The 14,227-nt window shown below is 45.1% G+C and overlaps 1 protein-coding gene across 1 annotated transcript in view; it reads left to right on the top strand.

The window, feature by feature from the left end:
* The window catches only part of LOC148481549 (complement C3-like), a 318,755-nt gene that overhangs the window by 71,804 nt on the left and 232,724 nt on the right, over positions 1 to 14,227 (top strand). Inside the window, exon 9 of the mRNA XM_088453278.1 lies at positions 4,566 to 4,683. Coding sequence (XP_088309404.1) covers positions 4,566 to 4,683 — 118 coding nt within the window. The remainder of the gene's footprint in view (positions 1 to 4,565; positions 4,684 to 14,227) is intronic.

The raw sequence follows: 14,227 nt of genomic DNA, 5'->3' as shown, positions 1-14,227 counted from the left end.
AGAAACAAAAACAGATCCAAGTTGCATGATTTTAGATGTTTATATACATTTTTAAAGAAATCCAAAAATTAAACCAAGTCAGAACCAAAACACTTGACGATGGTTTTGCTATAACCAAAACACAACAATGATTTAGAACCAAACTCAAAACATGGGGGCCTGCGCACATCTCTAATTAAAACTGGTGTGTTTTTTATTACCAGACTAATGATAGGTTCACACTATAAGATTATATGTTCATTCTGGCTGGTTGGACGGAAAATCTGGTAATGTATGGGCAGAGCCGTAACTAGACATTTTGGTGCCCTGTGCCAGAAAGTGCTTTGGTGCCCCCCGCCATCGTAAACAGGAACAGCGCATGCTGCAGGCGCATGGGCCTAAAAAGGGGCGGGGGCTCATAGGGAAAGAGCTCCCTCCGTCGTGCGCATGCGCATTAGGGCACCATCGACCCGCTTGCGAGCGTCCTGCGCTCGCGAGTTGGTCTGAATTAGGCCCACAGTACAAAGGCCCCCGTACATATTATGCCATCATCATAAATAGATATATATCAACCTTTACGTATAAATCAGCTCACGTACATCAAGTTTAGCTTCACAGGGATCATGCGGTTCCCGATACACAGTCAGAGTAGCCTCTAGAGATTAACTCCAAGGACCCACCCCGACAGAGGCAGTGGCAGGTGACGCCACTGCTTCCACGTCTTTAAGCCACGTCCAGAGAAGGAGCCGGGCACACCGCTGCTATTATACATTGCAGCAGGCGGCAGATTAGAGGGGGTGATCGCGGGTGGAGGCGGCCGGTTCTGCCCACAGAGCATGTGCACTCTGTGTGGGCACACCGACCGCACCACCCTAGTTATGGCCCTATGTATGGGAGCAAATAACAAACAACCATTTGCTCCCAAATGCTGGAACACAGACAAAAATGGTCATTCGAACAAATTGGTTAAATCAAATGCCAGCCAATATTAGGGTTTCCCCTGACATACATGGTGTTTGCACAGGGAGTATAGATAGCAAGCTGTCCTTAATTGCGGACAATGGGCCTGATTCATTACTGATCACAACTGTGATTACACATGCAATCGGGCGATTGTTTTATACTGGGCATGCATCGCAGTGCGCATGTGTGAAGGCTCCAATCCAATCGGACTGCAGTAACTACGCAGACCCATCTCAGAGTAATTGACAGGAATTGAGCATTTGGGGGGTGGTGATGAGAGGGTGGTTGGTGAAACGCAGGCGTGCCAGTATGTTTGAACATCGTTACAGGGGCATGCATACATTAGCCACTGCGATGCCATATGCAGCTTGAGCTTTAACTGCGTGCGATGAGGTTAGCTATTTCTGAGTAAGGTCAGACCTTGTGCAAGTGTACGTGAGGCTCCAATGGTACTCTGGGCCTGATTCAGACCCGGTCGCAAACATTGAGCGCTCGCAACCGGGTCGATGGTGGCCCAGAGCGTATGCGCACGATGGAGCCGGCTCCGTCGTGCGCATGCATGAAACCCGGATAGAGACGGGCAAGCCATCGCTCCGGGTCTCGTACCAAAGGGGGCGTGCTGTCGATGTTGAGTGACAGCACGCCCCCTTTGGTGGGCGGGGCGGGGGAGTGGCTGCCCAAACGGAGGCGTTACCATGTGAACGCCTCCGTTTGGGGGCGGCCCCATGACATCACGAGTGATGTCAGTGGGAGAGATTTCGGCTCTGTCAGAGCCGAAATCTCTCTGGGACTTGCGGCAACGAGACTCTACCACAAGGGTCTCGTCGCAAGCCCGATGGTCTTGACCATCGGACCATCTTCCTGGCCGCTCGCTATAGCTGTGGGTGGTCACCCACAGCTATGCGAGCGGCCAGGAGGCCGTTCTTAAAAAAAAAAATAGCCCGGCCCTCATTCAGAGCGAGCGCTCTGCAGAGCGTCCGGCTCTGAATCAGGGCCTCTGTTACTGATGGTTTTGCAGACTTGCAAAATATTACGGAAGTGTATAATGGGAAGTGGGCGCCTTTATGTTAGGAAGCGACGACATTGCTATAGCATTCATTAGCATATTTTCGCAGTGGGACTGTGTTCCGTAATGAATCAGGCCCAATATCCAGCTAACCCTTCAACAACCCAGAATCTCCCTCCCATCTCTGTATATGTTTATGGATTACTTTAGTTCACTTTCTCTCCACCCATGACGCATGTGAGATCAAATGCCAATTTACATTGAACTGGAAAAAGACAAAGTTAATCCACAGGTGGTACTAATTATATAACTGTTAGGGTGCCCTGAGAACTGGATTTGAGATACACTTATCTGAAGTAATAACTAGCCTTCCTTTGTTTTTTTTAATTACATTAGTGGGAAAGTGATATGAGGTCCTCATTCAGAGCCGCTCGCTATTTGCGGTCGTTCGTTTTCTAAAAAGGGGTGGCTATTCAAATGAACCGTTCGCACTTTGCGGTCTGTTCACGCCTCTAAGTCTGAACGAGCGAGCAAAACATGTGAACGTAAATTTGGAAAATACGCCCCCTGGCCGCTCGCACCATACGCCATGTCCGCTATTTATTAGATTAATCGAGTACATCGACCAGCGTATGAACTGCTCGCTATTCTTGTGGTTGGTTTTTTCAACCACTATTTTGCGAGCAGTTCTGACTTAAAAATAACCCAGTGACGTGGTCAATGACGCTGCTGGATTAATTATGCACTCCCTTAAAACGCCCGTTTTGACCTTTAAGCACGCCTGCGATCGGATTTCCACTCCCCGTTTTCAAGCACCTTCCCCTGTTACCACCCACATACGCCTCATTCTGTCACTCAAATTAGCAGGCATTCGCTATTTTGCGAGCACATGAATTTCGACTGCACTGACTGGTTCGCGCATGCGTATAACGATCTGTACGCATGCGCAGTTGGGCAAACATCGCTCGGAGCGAACGAGCTGCCGCTTACGAGTGGCTCTGAATCAGGCCCTGAATGCCATAGAATAATCATAATAGGGAATCTATTTCACTGACAGCTATTTTCCTTTACTTTGCTTAAGCTAGGTACACACTGGCAGAGATATTGGGTGCCCATTGGCCAGTGTGTACCAGAGATATATCCGTGAACGATGTCATACATAGACATATCACCTCAGCTGTGCTGCACAGCTGATGGACAGATATATCTGCAGACATATCTGTTCATCGGGCAGTGTGTACGGGCAGTCTGCTGACCGTCCGTACACCTGACGCAGAGGCTACCAGGAAGGGGGTGGTACACGTCCCCCGGCCAGCGGGACCCACGGCCAGAGACAGATGATGGTTGTTCAGTGTGTATGAATGACCATCATCTGCAGATATATCTGTAGATCACTCTATTTGCAGATGGCATGGGATTGTATTGTATTCAAATCCCGACAAGGAGAGACCGACATGCTGAAATCCCGACAGACTGTTGTAAGTACTCTAATCCTCCCCTAACCCGCCTTTAGGGGTGCCTAACCCTAACCTCCCCCACTGGTGCCTAACCCTAATCTCCCCCAGTTAGTGCCTAAACCTAACCCCCCCCTCCCCACTCCCTAAACTTAACCCTCCCAGGGGGGTGCCCAACCCTAACCTCCCCTCAGGGGTGCCTAACCCTAACCCCCCTTTCCTTAGCCTACCCCTAACCCTCTCCGGGGGGTGCCTAACCCTAAGTCCCCCTGGGGTGCCCTAAACCTAACCCCCCGCCACGGCTAACAGAACAGGCGCCCATACTTACCTCGATCGGCGTTCTGTATTTCGGCGTCGATATTATGACAGGCATCGGTGTCTTGATGCCGGTCATAACTTCTTAGCCGGCATTCCGATGTCAGGATTGTGACCAGTGGCCTTGCGACAGCCGGTCATATAACTACATCCCCTGCAGATATATCTGTTTAGTGTGTACCCAGCTCTACATGTTTTACCAATAACAGCTATTGTTACTTATCAATGTAAGTGTTGCCATGTGAAAACTATGGCCCTCATTCAGACCCACTTGCGAGCAGCTGTCCGCTCGCAAGTGGGTCGATGGTCCCCACTGCGCATGCGCACGATGGAGGGAGCTCCGTCGTGCGCATGCGCGAGACCCGACGAGCGAAGGACTTTCCTTCGCTCGGAGTGTCTCATCAAAGGGGGCGTGCTGTCGATGGTGACTGACAGCACGCCCCCTTTGGTGGGCGTGCCGGGGGTGTGCCTGCCAAATGGAGGCGTCCCAAGGGAACGCCTACCGTCTGAAGCCGGCCCCACTGACATCACTAGTGATGTCAGTGGGAGTGATTTTGGCTCTGATAGAGCCATAATCACTCTTGGCCTTGCGGTTGAAAAACCCAACCACAGGCTTTTGCTCGCAGTTTCGATGGTCGCGATGGTCAAGACCATCGCGACCATCTTGTTGCACGCTCGTATATGCTGTGGGTGGTCACCCACAGCTATACGAGCGTCCAGGAGGATGCTCCATATTAATGGAGGTGGGCCCTGATTCAGAGCGAGTGCTCTGGTCAGAGCGTCCGGCTCTGAATCAGGGCCAATATGTCATACGGACATAAACAATATCATATGTCTTTTATTTGCAGATAATAAATGGAGAAGGACAAGTAAAGCTTAACAGGACACAACTCTTGGAAGGTGTCAGTAAAGAAGATGAGCTGCTTGGTCTTTCCATTTATGTGAATGTAACAGTCTTCTCAACAGGTGAATAGATTGTATTTGTTGATTATGTGTGCAATACTTCATTAGGAAAATAATCTCCCCAAATAGCTCAAATTATGACGTTGGTGATGCATGCCTTTCATATACAACTAGAAGTTAGTCAGTCAGCAACATGACTAGTTCAGTAGAAAGTAATTGTTTAATAAACCAGAAGCCTCAAACCAATTTGAGTGTTTGTTGACTCTGAACACAGTAATTTAATTTACTATAGAGGACTCCTAGGTTACAGTAGTATACCGATATAGGAAAGGCCATTCCTTGACTGGAGGGATAGTTTGGGAGAAGGGAAATAATAATAAATAATCAGATAAACAGATATTTACAATAAAGTGTAATCAGCAGACTTAAGAAGTTTATGCAAATGTATTTTTCTTTCTAGGAATGTCATATTTGAGAATTAGCATGAAACTATCTGTTTCAGGTCTAATCTAGACAATATTGGCATAGTACAATTTGCATATGTTTTCTTATGCTTTCTTATTTTCACTCTTTTTTGCATAACTACCTATCTCTCATAATCAGTATGGTTTATATTTTTTTGAATATACATCTAATAATATCAGTGATCACTTAATTTTTCAGTTTAGTAAATTAAAGAAATTAATTCCACCATAATAATATTTTAGATTTAGCTTTTTTCTGTATAGTATAGACTCAGTAGGCTTCCACATTCACAATAATCACAATACTGGGTGCATCCTTAGACTGGCTACACACGTAAAGATTTTCTGTCCAACCATCCAACTAGTTGATTGGTTGGAATGAAAATCTGGTAAGGTATGACAGCAAATGACAATCAGCAATTTGCTCCCAAACGCCGGAAAATGGAGAAAAACTGTTGTATGAACAAATTGTTTAGATCAAACATTTAACAAACTTGTCTGACCGACCATTTTCATCTGTTTTCTGGCATTTAGGAGCAAATTGCTGATCATCATTTACTCCTATAGGTTACCAGATTTTCATTCCAACCAATCAACTAGTTGTATGGTTGGACAGAAAATCTTTACGTGTGTACCCAGCCTTAGTGCTATGGAGTCTAATTTGGAATAGATATGAATCCCTTCCTCCTTTAAATTCTGCCTGTGCATACACAGCAATTGGTATGTAATGCCGGCTGTCGGGATGCCTCCTGTCAAAATACCGACAGCGGCAACCCGATGGTTGGTATCCTGACAGGGGTCGGGTAAGTATACTTACCGTTCCCCCTTCTCCCCCTAACCCTCCCTTCTTGTAGTCTAACCCCAACCCTCCCCACCCCGCAACCTAACCCTAACCTCCCTGTTAGTGCCTAAACCTAACTAACCCTCCCCACCCCGCTCCCTAACCCTCACCCCTTCGAGCCTAAACCTAACTCTCCCCCCTTAGTGCCTTACCCTATCCCCCACCCAGTGGTGCCTAACCCTAACACTCACCCCTAGGGGTGCCTAACTATAACCTCCCCCCCAAAACATAACCCTAACCCTGCTACGTTGCCTAAACCTAACCCTTCCTCTCCTTTTACTGACAGCTAAGGGCGCCCATACTTACCTCGTTCAGGCTGGCATCCTTCTGGATTCCGGTGTCAGGACAAAGTTAGGCGTCTGTATTTCGACGCCTATCTTAAGTTCCACGTCGGACTTTCAGTGTTGAGATTCAGACCGGCGGCATGCCGTCTGCCGGTCTCATAACTATATCCCCATACGCACTGCAACCACTTATATATTTCTGCTATTGGAGAACAAAACAAGAAAAGAAAAGGAACCACAATCCGCACAAGTCTAATGTAGAGGAAGAATCTTATATATGGTATCTAAGTAAACCCCTAATATCTAGTAGAACAATAAAGCATATTGTGTTACATTGTTTGAAGGGGTGCTACCATAGACAACAATAGTAAAGGACAATGATGGGTAGAGAGGGAAAGAGTTGTCTGTAATTAATGCACAAAATTAAAATATAACTTTTATTAGTCTTTAAAATATGTATATCAATAATACAGTCCGTGAAATATTAAAAGAAAGAAATTAAAATGTGAAATAGGTAAGAAAAAGGGTCATTAAAATAGATTATCGGTACCAATACAGGTCTGTTTTTAATATTTTTCTGAAATATGTAGTAGTAGTATCCTGGATATCTATATATTATTATTTATTTAATATATTGTAATAAATAATTATTTAAACCAAATGCCACTGTCAGTATTATTTCAAACATTGATTATAGTGCTGTGTTGAGTGGAGTACGTGTATGTCCACATAGCATTACATAAGTAGATATGTACAGAGGCCGTGAGAAATGTAGTCTAATAGGTTGGTCAGACATTTGTACATTTAGTTCTCATAGTAAGAAATAATTACGAAGTAGCAGAAAACATGCTCTCCAGGTAGTCTGACAACTCTCCTGCTTGTTATGATGGATATCAGAGCATACCCATTGGTATTTGCCTGAAAATCATGATGTGAATATATTTCTATACAGTATATAGATATAAAGGCATGAATTGATATTGCCTAAATGTTAACAGGATGACATGTCACTTATTTCAAATATATGATTTTGTCATGTGTATGTATAAGTGTTGGTAGACTAATCAATTTTCGCAGTACCAATACACCCCATATATAACAAATGGAGAATATACCTCAGTTCATAATAACCCCTGATGGGTATACGGTCAATTTCATGGGTTAAATCAGATGGTAGGCGAATTATGCTACTAATGAAATGATATTTAATGATTAGTTCAATGTGTTTAGGATACTATATCATACATATATATATATTAGTATGGTGACCAAATAACATTCTGCATACATCCATGCAGTAGGAATAAAAAATGATCAGCAACAAATAGGGTGTGTGAAGAAATAAAAAAATTTCCTATGCTTCTATCCAACTATATATTATAAACCCATGAAGGGAGCAATGTAAATACTGAGAGAATTATAGCAAGTCCGTTTGCATTAGGGGTGTGCACCGGCCACTTTTCGTGTTTTGGTTTTGGATCTTTCTTCGTGTTTTGGATCTGGATTGGTTTTGCCAAAACCACACTTCCGTGTTTTGGGTTCTGGGTTTTGTGTTTTGGATCTGTATTTAAAAAAAAAGCATAAAAACAGCTAAAATCACATAATTTGTGGGTTTTTCTGCTCCTATGCTATTATTAACCTCAATAACATTAATTTCCACTCATTTCCAGTCTATTGTGAACACCTCACAATATTGTTTTTAATCCAAAAGGTTGCACCGAGGTAGCTGGATGACTATGCTAAGCGACACGAGTGGGCGGCACAAACACTTGGCCCATCTAGGAGTGACACTGCAGTGGCAGACAGGATGGCAGTTTGAAAAACTAGGTCCCAAACAGTACATAATGCAAATAAAAAAAAGAGGTGCAAGATGGAATTGTCCTTGGGCCCTCCCAACCACCCCTATGTTGAATAAATAGGACATGCACACTTTAACAAACCAATCATTTCAGTACCAGGGTCTGCCACACGACTGTGGCTGAAATGATTGGTTTGTTTGGGCCCCCACAAAACAAGCTGGCAATTAATCTGTCCCTGCACAAACTGGCTCTACGGAGGCAAGATGTCGTCCTCATCCTCCTCATCCACCGATTCTTCACCCTCTTCAGTGTTGTGTACATCCTCATCCTCACAGAGTATTAATTCGTCCCCGCTGGAATCCACCACCAAAGGTCTCTCTGTACATTCTGGAGGCTGGTCTCCCTGGAAGAGTTGATAATTAATTTTGATGAACATCATCTTCTCCACATTTTGTGGAAGCAACCTCCTACGAGGGGGGGCAACTCAGGTAAAATAGAGCCAGTTTGTACAGGGGCCTCCAAATTGCCTCTTTTTCCTACCAGTACAGGTACGGACTGTCTGACATCCCTACTTGGATGCTGTCACCAATGTAATCCTCCACCATTCTGTCAGTGGTGACAGTATCATATGCAGTTACAGTAGTCATGTCAGAAATTGTTGGCATGTCCTTCAGTCCGGACCAGATGTCCAACCCGGCCCTTGACTTATGACACAGGCGCACGCTTGGCGCTGCTACTGTGTTGATGCACGTGCGGCTACAGCGCACACAAGTCACAAACACAGAGAAAAAATTGTTTTTTATTTTTTGGAGCACTTTGGGGGTTACACCACCCTTTAACAGACTTATGGGACACAGGGGCCCGCTTGGCGCTGCTCCTTTTTTGATGCACGTGCAGCTACAGCCCACACAATTCGCAAAGACAGAAAAAAAGAAGAATTTTTTATTTTTTGTGGAGCGCACTTTGGGGGTTACACCATCCTTTAACAGACTTATGGGACACAGGTGCACGCTTGGCGCTGCTCCTTTGTTGATGCACGTGCAGCTACTGCGCATACATTTCGCACACAAACACAGCAAAAAAAAAAGAATTGTTTATTTTTCAAGGAGCATACTTTGGGGGTTACACCACCCTTTAACAGACTTATGGGACACAGGCGCATGCTTGGCGCTGCTCCTTTGTTGATGCACATGCAGCTACAGTGCGCACAATTCACAAAGACAGAAAAAAAAGAATAATTTTTTATTTTTTGTGGAGCGCACTTTGTGGGTTACACCACCCTTTAACAGACAGACGCACGCCTGGCGCTGCTGCTTTGAGGATGCACGTACAGTGCACACAATTCACAAACATAGAAAAAAAAATATGTTTTGGAGTGCACTTTGGGGGTTACAGCACCCTTTAACGGATGAGCCAGCCAGCCCTTTATTTATGACACAGGCGCATGCTTGGCGGTACTTTGTTGATGCACGTGCGGCTACTGCGCACACAATTCACAAACACAGAAAAAAATATTATTTTTTTTTGCACTTAGGGGGAGCACCCCTGATGGACAGAGCACCCCCTGGACAACACTACAGCACCCCTTTAGGACTGGGACACTGCACAACACAGCCCAGCCAGCCACTATAGACTTTGGAGTGGACACAGCCACTATGGACAACTGACTGCACAACACAGCCCAGCCAGCCCCTATGGACAACAAACTGCACCACACAGCCGAGCCAGCCCCTATGGACTTTGGAGGAGTGGACACAGCCCCTATGGACAACAGCAGCACAGCACAACACAGCCAGCCCCTATGGACATCAAGGAGGAGTGGACACAGCCCCTATGGACAACAGCAGCACAGCACTACACTACACTACACTACACTACATAGCCCAGCCAGCCCTAACTCCCACCATCCCTCTTCACTGTCCACAGCCGAGTGAGAAAATGGCGCCGATGCGGGTACCTTTTATAGAATCCAAAACCCGCGAGATCCGGAAGGCGGGATGATGACGTTTTGCCTCGATTTCAGATCCGAGTCAGGCGGGAAAAGTCGAGCCTGACTCGGATACGACTCGGATTGGGGGGCTTGGGGGGGTTCAGATTTCAGAAATCCGAACCCGCTCACCCCCAGTTTACATATATTTATATTGTTTAGTTTTCAATACGGACTATTCCCATTACAATGCTGTCACTGAATGGGTATATAATATGCTTTCTTTTGCCTTAAGAAAGCAGTCAATGTGGTGAACTCTCACACGCGTAGCGGCCGCACTGCACGTGCGCAAGCCCCGGAGCGAGAGAGAAATTCTCTCGCTCCGTGGCTCACTACAAAAGGGCGGCTGTCGATGTTGATCGACAGCTCGCCCCATTTTGTAGGCGTGGCGGGGGGTTGGCTTCACAAACGGAAGCATTCCCAAGCGAACGCCTGCCGTTTGTGGGCGGCCCCACTGACATTACTGGTGATGTCAGTGGCAGAGCTTCCGGCTCTATTACAGCCGGAAGCTCTCTGGGGCTTATGGCCACGAGACCCTACCACAAGGTCAAGACCATCGCGACTATCATCCTGGCCGCTCGCAATAGCTGTGGGTGGTCACCCACAGCTATGCGAGCGGCCAGGAGGCCGCACACACAAAAAAAAAAAAACGCCCTGATTCAGAGCGAGTGCTCTTTCAGAGTCCGGCTCTGAATCAGGCCCAGTGTCTGTCTAATATAATCATCTAAAATACATACTCTTTCAGCGGCAGCATGTTAGCGGGAACAGCCCGTATGAGAGGAGAATAAATGATAGCATATGCAGTGGCAAACGCAGGATTTTTAAGGGGGGGGTTTCCACACTATCTATCTATCTATCTATCTATCTATCTATCTATCTATCTATCTATCTATCTATCTATCTATCAGGTCCATGAATATTGGGACATTGACAGAATTTTCATGTTTTGTCCTCTATTCACCACCACAATGGCTTTGAAATGAAACAAACAAGATGTGATTTAACTGCAGACTTTCAGATTTAATTTGAGGGTAATTACATCCAAATCAGGTGAACGGTGTAGGAATTACAACGGTTTCTATATGTGCCTCCCACTTTTTAAGGGGCCAAAAGTAATGGGACAAACTAAACAATCCTAAATCTAACTTTCACTTTTTAATACTTTGTTGCAAATCCTTTGCAGGCAATTACAGTCTGAAGTCTGGAACGCATAGACATCACCAGACGCTGGGTTTCATCCCTGGTGATGCTCTGCCAGGCCTCTACTGCAAATGTCTTCAGTTCCTGCTTTGTTCTTGGGGCATTTTCCCTTCAGTTTTGTCTTCATCAAGTGAAATGCATGCTCAATCAGATTCAGGTCAGGGGATTGACTTGGCCATTGCATAACATTCCACTTTGTAGCCTTAAAAAACTCTTTGGTTGCTTTTGCAGTATGCTTCAGGTCATTGTCCATCTGCACTGTGAAGCACTGTCCAATGAGTTCTGAAGCATTTGACTGAATATCAGCATATAATATTGCCCGAAACACTTCAGAATTCATTCTGCTGCTTTTGTCAGCAGTCACATCATCAATAAATACAAGGGAACCAGTTCCATTGGCAGCCATACATGCCCACGCCATGACACTACCACCACCATGCTTCACTGATGAGGTGGTATGTTTTGGATCATGAGCAGTTCCTTTCCTTCTCTTCTCTTCCCATCACTCTGGTACAAGTTGATCTTTGTCTCATCTGTCAATAGGATGTTGTTCCAGAACTGTACTGGCTTTTTTAGATGTTGTTTGGCAAACTCTAATCTGGTCTTCCTGTTTTTGTGGCTCACCAATGGTTTGCATCTTGTGGTGAAACCTCTATATTCACTCTTGTGAAGTCTTCTCTTGATTGTTGATTTTGACACATATACATCTACCTCCTGGAGAGTGTTCTTGATTTGGCCAACTGTTGTGAAGGGGTTTTTCTTCACCAGGGAAATGATTCTTCTGTCATCCACCACAGTTCTTTTCTATAGTCTTCCGAGTCTTTTGGTGTTGCTGAGCTCTCCGGTGCGTTCTTTCTTTTTAAGAATGTTCCAAACAGTTGATTTGGCCACACCTAATGTTTTTGCTATCTCTCTGATGGGTTTGTTTTGATTTTTCAGCCTAATGATCGCTTGCTTCACTGATAGTGACTGCTCTTTGGATCTCATATTGAGAGTCCACAGCAACTGATTCCAAACGCAAATGTCACAACTAGAATCAACTCCAGACCTTTTACCTGCTTAAATGATAATGAAATAACGAGGGAATAGCCCACACCTGTCCATGAAATTGCTTTTCAGTTGATAGTCCCATTACTTTTGGCCCCTTAAAAAGTGGGAGGCAGATATAGAAACCGTTGTAATTCCTACACCGTTCACCTGATTTGGATGTAATTACCATCAAATTAAATCTGAAAGTCTGCAGTTAAAGCACATCTTGTTTGTTTCATTTCAAAGCCATTGTGGTGGTGAATAGAGGCCAAAATATGAAAATTCTGTCAATGTCCCAATATTTATGGACCTGACTGTATGTATGTATATATATATATATATATATATATATATATATACACACACACACGCACAGCATACACACAAAATCATGTTTAAATGCATGATTTATTTTTATATGCGCATAAAAGGACAAGAAAAAGACAAATAACGACAAACATAGATCACAATATAATTTCTATGCTGACATACCTTTTTTTTGTTTTGCTTTGCGGTTATATATGGTACACAATACCGTGGAGCTGATCCTTTTTTAATAATGTATATATTGTGATCTAGGTTTGTCATTATTTGTCTTTTTCTTGTCCTTTTAAGTGCTTATAAAAATAAAAGTTATGTATTAAGTAATTTTGGAAATATACTATTTACTAAGAGTGCCCCCAGAAAGGAGTTTCTTTCTGTTATCCTACTATATAGGATTATTCCTGTGAGTTGAATATAGCCCTTACTCCAGGGGAGCACCACCAACCAGGTTATGGATAAGGGATGTTCTTATAACACCCAACTGACAAACATATATGTTGGTTTTTTTCATATGGTTAAAAAATTTATATAATCCTGTGAGGAGTTCTTTTTTGTTTTCTAGCGCCGTTATGTTGTCTCCGCTGTTGTATCTGCCCACCTATAGTAGAAATTTGTCCCCTTGCTCGTCACGCTTCGGGCACAGTGGCTCGCCACAGGTTACTATGTCCACGTGGCAGGGTCCTGTAACTGAAGGGGATCTAGCCACTACCCATACAGGGATATATGTGAAGATATAAGGGCCCTATATAGAGAGTGCTCGCTGACATTTTTCACCTACTCACCAGCTCAATGTTCTTCATCCGTTGGCTCTCTGGAGAAGTGCTGCTCAGTATCAGCGGCATTCACAGGAGCTGGAAACTACATAATGCACACAGAAGGTTCTAGAAGTAGAGACTAGAAAGTGGAACTGTCGTGTGGCCGAGCACAGGGGGTCAGAGTAGCCCCTCCAATCAGGGCTCAACACAGGCTGCTCTGATCTGTTGTGCTTAGCCATTAAACCTTGAGGTGGAGTGGACCAAGTTTAAGGTAAACCTGCGTTCTGTAAGAAGGGAAGCTGACAAGTCCACACACAGCTGCGCTTCTGACGTGCGGTATCCACTGAGCACCTTGAACAGGTGCCAGACCCTGAGGGGCTTCCCTCCTCTGTACCAGAGCGCCAGCACCAGCAGAGGGACAACCGCAGCTATCGGTGGCGGTGAACAGCAGCGGGGGTAACGTTTGCTGAATCGGAGGGACGAGCAGCCTTAAGTCCGGCTGTGCTGGAGGTTGAGTGCGCCGGGGCCGTTGAGCGGGCTGCAGAAGCTCCGAGGTCGATCATCTCTAGCATGTGGGTCTGCCAGAAACTCCGGAATTACACTCTCAATTCTGGCAGGAAGGCTGGTCGTCTGCCTCCCAGCTAAGCCCGCCGATGCTCTTTCTCCCCTGGTTGCCGGTACCTCTGCCACCCAGGCCCCTTCTGTCTCTGGGCCAGGGACTGGAGTACCAGCAGTCCCCCCCTGATGGCGGCCCTGCATCTACTTATGTTATGCTATGTGGACATACACGTACTCCATTCAACACAGCACTATAATCAATGTTTAAAATAATACTGACAGTGGCATTTGGTTTAAATAATTATTTACTGCAATGTATTAAATAAATAATAATATATACATATCCAGGATACTACTACTATATAT

Source organism: Taudactylus pleione, unplaced genomic scaffold (genome assembly GCF_031769625.1).
Source record: "Taudactylus pleione unplaced genomic scaffold, aTauple2 ptg000574l, whole genome shotgun sequence".
NCBI lineage: Eukaryota > Metazoa > Chordata > Amphibia > Anura > Myobatrachidae > Taudactylus > Taudactylus pleione.
Note: the sequence above shows the minus strand (reverse complement) of the source record. Positions and strands in the feature narration are given on the sequence as shown.